Source organism: Pogoniulus pusillus, chromosome 3 (genome assembly GCF_015220805.1).
Source record: "Pogoniulus pusillus isolate bPogPus1 chromosome 3, bPogPus1.pri, whole genome shotgun sequence".
In the NCBI taxonomy this organism is placed as follows: Eukaryota; Metazoa; Chordata; class Aves; order Piciformes; family Lybiidae; genus Pogoniulus; species Pogoniulus pusillus.
Window position 1 is genome coordinate 21,513,290 of NC_087266.1, and position 6,000 is coordinate 21,519,289.

At 42.2% G+C, this 6,000-nt stretch overlaps 1 protein-coding gene across 2 annotated transcripts in view; it reads right to left on the minus strand.

The window, feature by feature from the left end:
* The window catches only part of SPATA13 (spermatogenesis associated 13), a 221,042-nt gene extending 215,586 nt beyond the window's left edge, over positions 1–5,456 (minus strand). For both annotated transcript variants that reach the window (XM_064172026.1, XM_064172007.1), the window contains exons 1-2: positions 5,212–5,456; positions 4,169–4,219 (exon numbers count right to left, since the gene is read on the minus strand). In XM_064172026.1, the coding sequence (XP_064028096.1) occupies positions 4,169–4,183 (15 nt within the window). In that variant the 5' untranslated portion in view covers positions 4,184–4,219; positions 5,212–5,456. The remainder of the gene's footprint in view (positions 1–4,168; positions 4,220–5,211) is intronic.
* Positions 5,457–6,000: the final 544 nt, after the last annotated feature.

A 6,000-nucleotide genomic window follows, 5' to 3' on the forward strand; every position in this document is an offset into this window, starting at 1 on the left:
CTGTATAATTTGGGCAATCCAAGGTATAAATTTTTAAATTTGCTTTTATGATGAAGGTCAGATAAACCTTTTTATACTCCAAGGCTGTAAAATTAAGTTCTCAAGTAAAAAGCTTAGAGCTCACTAGTCTGTACCATAAACATTAATAAAGAAAGTATTATGGATGGCCTGTCACATCTAAAGGATAGAAACAAAACTGCTTTTCTCATATGGCATGGAATGATGAACCAGATATTTGGGAAAAAAAATCGGAAGAGAACATTACATATCCCAGTCAAGTAGCCAATATAAAAACAATATTAATTTCCTCAAATATAGTAGTTATTTCATCTTAATGTGTGCATAATTTTGGTTTTCTGTATTGATCTTGAATGTTGAAAATGTGAATTAGAGAATCATAGAATCAACCAGGTTAGAAGAGACCTCCAGGTCAACCTAGCACCCAGCCCTAGCCAATCAACTAGACCATGTCACTAAATACCCCATCCAGTCTCTTCTTGAATCCCTTCAAGGGATACAACTCCACCACCTCCCTGGGCAGCCCATTCCAATGCCAATCACTCTCTCTGGCAAGAACTTCCTCCTAACATCCAGCCTATACCTCTCCTGGCACAACTTGAGACTGTGTCCCCTTGTTCTGTTGCTGGTTGTCTGGGAGAAGAGACTGACTGTCACCTGGCTACAGCCTCACTTCAGGTAGTTGTAGAGAGCAATGAGGTCACCCCTGAGCTTCCTCTTCTCCAGGCTAAACAACCCCAGCTCCCTCAGCCTCTCCTCATGGGGCTGTGTTCCAGGCCTTTCACCAGCTTCATCACCCTTCTCTGGACATGTTTCAGCACCTCAACATCTCTCTTAAATTGAGTGGCTCAGACCTGGACCCAGTACTCAAGATGTGGCCTAACCAGTGCTGAGTACAGGGGCAGAATGACTTACCTGGTCCTGCTGGCCAGACTATTCCCAGTGTAGGCCAGGATGCCATTTGCCTTCTTGACCACCTGGCACACTGCTGGCTCATGTTCAGTCAGCTGTTGTTCAGTACCCCGAAGTCTCTCTCTGCCTGGCTGCTCTCCAGCCACTCTGTCCCCAGCCTGTAGCACTGCTTGGGGTGGGTTGGCCAAAGTGCAGAACTCAGCACATGAGCTTGTTAAAATTCATGGCATTGGACTATCGGGTAGCACCTTGGTGCCTCTCCTGCCCCAAACAACAATTACAAACAGCCTACCATCGAGTTTCTGGGACATTAGCATCCTATTAAATTTGTGTTACCCTGAGAAAAACAGCCAGTAGTCACGGGAGATTGCTTCTCTGCAAAGAGAAAGAAAGCTACAAACTTAAATGGCCAAGTCTCCAAAATGTTGCAAAGACAGCTCCACAAAGGTAGGAGGGGAAAGGAAGTCACCTTCTTTTGGAAAAGGTATGTTAAGGAAGTGAAGTTAAAATTTAAGACAGAGCAGAAAACATGCTGATTTTTTAACCTTGTCTCCTTCTGTTGCACAAGAATTGCTCTTCATTCACCTCAGAGAGTACAGAAAGGTTTAGCTTTTGCCTATGGGATGAAGGTGGAAAGACAAGGTTTACTCCAGATGCCTTCATACCTCATGAATAGGAGTCCTGCAGGTCTTTGTAGCTAAGGAGAACAATATAGAGTTTCCTTTGGGAGTGTAAGATGTCTGCCAAAGCCATAATACAAAAACATACAACTTTGCCTAAATGTTTATATTAAGGCAGAGTTCCACAAGTGAGATGAAGCAGGTGGGACTAGGAGGGGCACTGTATGTGCTTCAGGCTAGTTGAGGGTTCTGCACTTTGGCCACAACAACCCCAAGCAGCGCTATAGGCTAGGGACTGAGTGGCTGGAGAGCAGCCAGGAGGAAAGGGACCTGGGGGTACTGATAGATAGTAAGCTGAAGATGAGCCAGCAGTGTGCCCAGGTGGCCAAGAGAGCCAATGGCATCCTGGCCTGCATCAGGAACAGTGTGGCCAGTAGGACAAGGGAGGTTATTCTTCCCCTGTACTCAGCACTGGTCAGGCCACACCTTGAGTACTGTGTCCAGTTCTGGGCCCCTCAATTCAAGAAAGATGTTGAGGTGCTGGAACATGTCCAGAGAAGGGCAACAAAGCTGGTGAGGGGCCTGGAGCACAAATCCTATGAGGAGAGGCTGAGGGAGCTGGGCCTGTTTAGCCTGGAGAAGAGGAGGCTCAGGGGTGATCTTATTACTGTCTACAACTACCTGAAGGGACATTGTAGCCAGGTGGAGGGTGGCCTCTTCTCCCAGGCAACCAGCAATAGAACAAGGGGACACAGTCTCAAGTTGTGCCAGGAGAGGTATAGGCTGGATGTTAGGAAGAAGTTCTTCCCAGAGAGAGTGATTTCCCATTGGAATGGGCTGCCCAGGGAGGTGGTGGAAGCACCATCCCTGGGGGTCTTCAAGAAAAGCCTGGCTGAGGCACTTAGTGCCATGGTCTAGTTGACTGGATAGGGCTGGGTGCTAGGTTGGACTGGATGATTTTGGAGGTCTCTTCCAACCTGGTTGATTCTATGATTCAAAGTATTAGTGGACTTCTGAACTACTGGAAGTGAGTCAGAACAAAATCTTCTAGTTCTGCTACAGACTGGGCCCAAAAACAGGTACCCTCAATTCCACAATGGATAATTAAATAATTCAGTTACATAGCAACAGTTAGTGATTAAGAAGGGTCCAGCATGAATATTGGTCACATAAGTCTATGAAAAGTCTCCTCATGTTTTATGTGTATATATGAGAAGTTTCTTTAGCCTCTGCTGGATTGCTTCAATGCAAAATTGTATTGTACCAGTATTGACACATTAAGGGGTAAAGATGCCATTCTCCCATTCTACTCAGCTCTATATCTGCAGTAGTGTACAGTTTTGGCCTCCACTGTACAAGAAAGATGCATACAGGCTGGAAAGGGTCCAGAGAAGAGCCACAAGAATGATCAAAGGACTGGAAGAATTGTCATGTGAAGCAAGGCTGAGAGAACTGGGTTTGTTCAGTCTTGAGAAGAGAAGAATTAGGGAAGACCTCGTAACCATGCACAAGTACCTAAAATGTGGCTATCATGAGTAGAGAGACTCCCTTTTTACAGAGTCACATGATAAAGACAAAGGGTAATAGGTATAAGATGCTACTGGGGAGATTAAGACTGGATGCCAGAAGTGATTTTTTTACTACTCAAACTATTAGACATTGAAATAAACTCCCAAGGGAAGTGGTGAGTTTCCCTACATCAGACAGTTTCGAGGCCCGGATTGACAGGACTATAAACCACCTCATTTAAACTATATTCTTACTCTAAAAGGTTGAACTAGATGATCCTTGAGATCCCTTCCAACCTGGTATTCCATGAATGTGTCTATGATATAGAGTAAAAGATGTGTGTAATAATGGGGAATTTATCTTCTCCAGAAGGAAAGACCAAAAATTATTACCATTTGGCACAGAAAGCCAAATAATTGCCTGTTAGCAGAGAGCAATCTGACAGTAAGATGCACAAATATAGACTGGGTGGAGAATGGCTGGAGAGCAGCCCTGAGAAAAAGGACTTCGGGGTCTGGGGTGATGAAAAGCTCAACATGAGCCAGCAGTATGTGCACACAGCCCAAACAGCCAACCGTGTCTGCATCAAGAGAAGCATGGCCAGTAGGGCAAGGGAGGGGATTCTCCCCTTTTACTCCGCTCCAGAGATTTAGACTAGATGTTAGGAAGAAATTCTTTGCAGTGAGGGTGGTGAGACACTGGAACAGGTTGCCCAGGGAGGTTGTGGATGATCCCTTCCTGGAGATGTTCAAAGTTAGATTGGATGAGGCCTTGAGTGACCTGTTCTAGTGGGACACATCCCTGCCTATGGCAGGGGGTTGGATCTAGATGATCCTTGAGGTCACTTCCAACCTAAACCTGTTATCAAACAAATACTACTATATTCCAAAGTAAAATGATTGGAGACATCTTATCTGAGAGCTCTGTCATTCATTTACGTGAATCCTATTTGCACTCAGGTTACAGAAATTAAAATTCATAACAAAAGCTGCATGAATAACCTGCTTGTTTAAGTTACTTTTGATTGTGTGCTCCAAGCTATCCATGTGAGTGGTATGTCTTATGTGACATTTTGAAACTAAAAATAAATTAAGCTGACAGCAACTGACCTTGTTGTAAGTCATATTTTGATCTCACTGGCTACGTCTCTCTTCTGACATCTGTGCAGATGGAGGAGAACAAAAATGTTAATGTCTTTTAAAGGAATGATGAAGGTCAAAATATGAGAGTACTACATGAAAAGTATATAAATTTCCTTGAAAAAGCATAAATATAATATTTTAATATTATATTTCTAATATAGATTATCACTGTAAAGTGGCACATAGTTAATTTATAGCTAATGTATTTAATATAAGGTATATTAATCAAATTCAAAACTAAGTATGTAGAAGACAATGAAATTACTATTGTCCTAATAGATAATACATTTCAACTTCCTTTAATAAGCATTCAGCTTCAGTGATAAAAAAAAAAAAAAGAGGAGCTGTAATATGGCTTGAATTCAGTTATGTTTCAGTTAGCAGGCTCTCTTCTGGACACCCAATGTCTAAGGACAATATTTGTGCCATATTAAGCATATGCTTCAGGAAAGAAATTTAAAGCACATAGTAGCAACAGGTGCTGAACCCTGAAGGCCTCTAAAATCTAAGGTTAGATAATAGAGTTCTCTGTATTCCTAAACACAGACTTTCAGACAAAACCTGCAATTTCCTTGAGATTAAAGGTACCAAAGATTCCCTGTGATTTGAGATAAGCAAGGATGCTCTCCACTAAGAGGTCCTACAAGTTACAGCTGCTCACCCCTCAACTACTCTGCCTGATGGTTACAGCAATTGATTGGCAAATGGGTTCCAGGTGCTCCCAGGCCAGAAGGGACTGAAATCACACCATCTCCTTCCCAGCAATGGTTTGTCTTACCCTTACCTTTCACAGAGTTCAAAGCAAAGATGCAGAGCCAGTACACATATGTACTGAGACGTGCATAGCCAAAATACTGTAGCTCAGCCCTTGTCTAAAAAGACTGCAACATGTCAACACTGTTGCATAACTGCACTAGGTAAGGAGATATTATCAAGAATCAAGAAAAAGAGAGAAGACTCACAGATGGAAACAAACATGGATTTAATAAGATAGTCAAATTAATACCTACATCAATACAAGATATATGTAAGGTAAACTCAGCCCAGCAACAGAGCAGCCAACATAATATCCATGAAAACAGCCCTTAAGAGCAGGAAAGGGACCAGGAACAATCAAAGCAGAAGGGTTCCCTTACCAAACTTCCTCTTTTATACTAAGTGTGATACTCATGGCATGGGATACACCTGCGAGCCAACTCAAGTCAGCTGTCTTGGCTGACTCTGAAGTGTTAATGGCCTGGAGCCCAGGCTAGGCTGAGATTCTGTCCCAGTAAAATCATGACAGTAAGGAAAATAAACTAGCTAATTTAATTATGATATTTAGCTATGAGTGAGATTGTTCTAAACGGAAGGTAAATGCAATCATTACAGTCTCTTTGTGCTTCTCTAGCATGACCACTGCAAAAAGTCAGAACTGTTTGGTTGTTTATTCTTACTTGGTACAGTTACATAAAAAACCTAGATTTTCACAAAGGCAATCGTCTGTCACCATCTCTGTCTTCCACAATATTTGCATATGTAAATTCACCTACCCTATGCTAAGTCCATTTACCCTGAACCTTTACATCAAGTATTGTATTTATTATCTGTATTTCACAGATCAAGATATAGAAGCTCCTGTTCCTGTTTCATGCAAACTATGGAAAAATTAAAATGCACTGGGAGCCCCAGTTCTGTCAAAGACCAATTCTTTCTTGAGTGGCTTATTTGATTTTGAATTCTCTTTAATGCCAAGCTTAGGTGATGGGAGAATCATAGAACTGGTTTAGGATTGAAAAAAAAAAAAAAAAAGAAAGAAA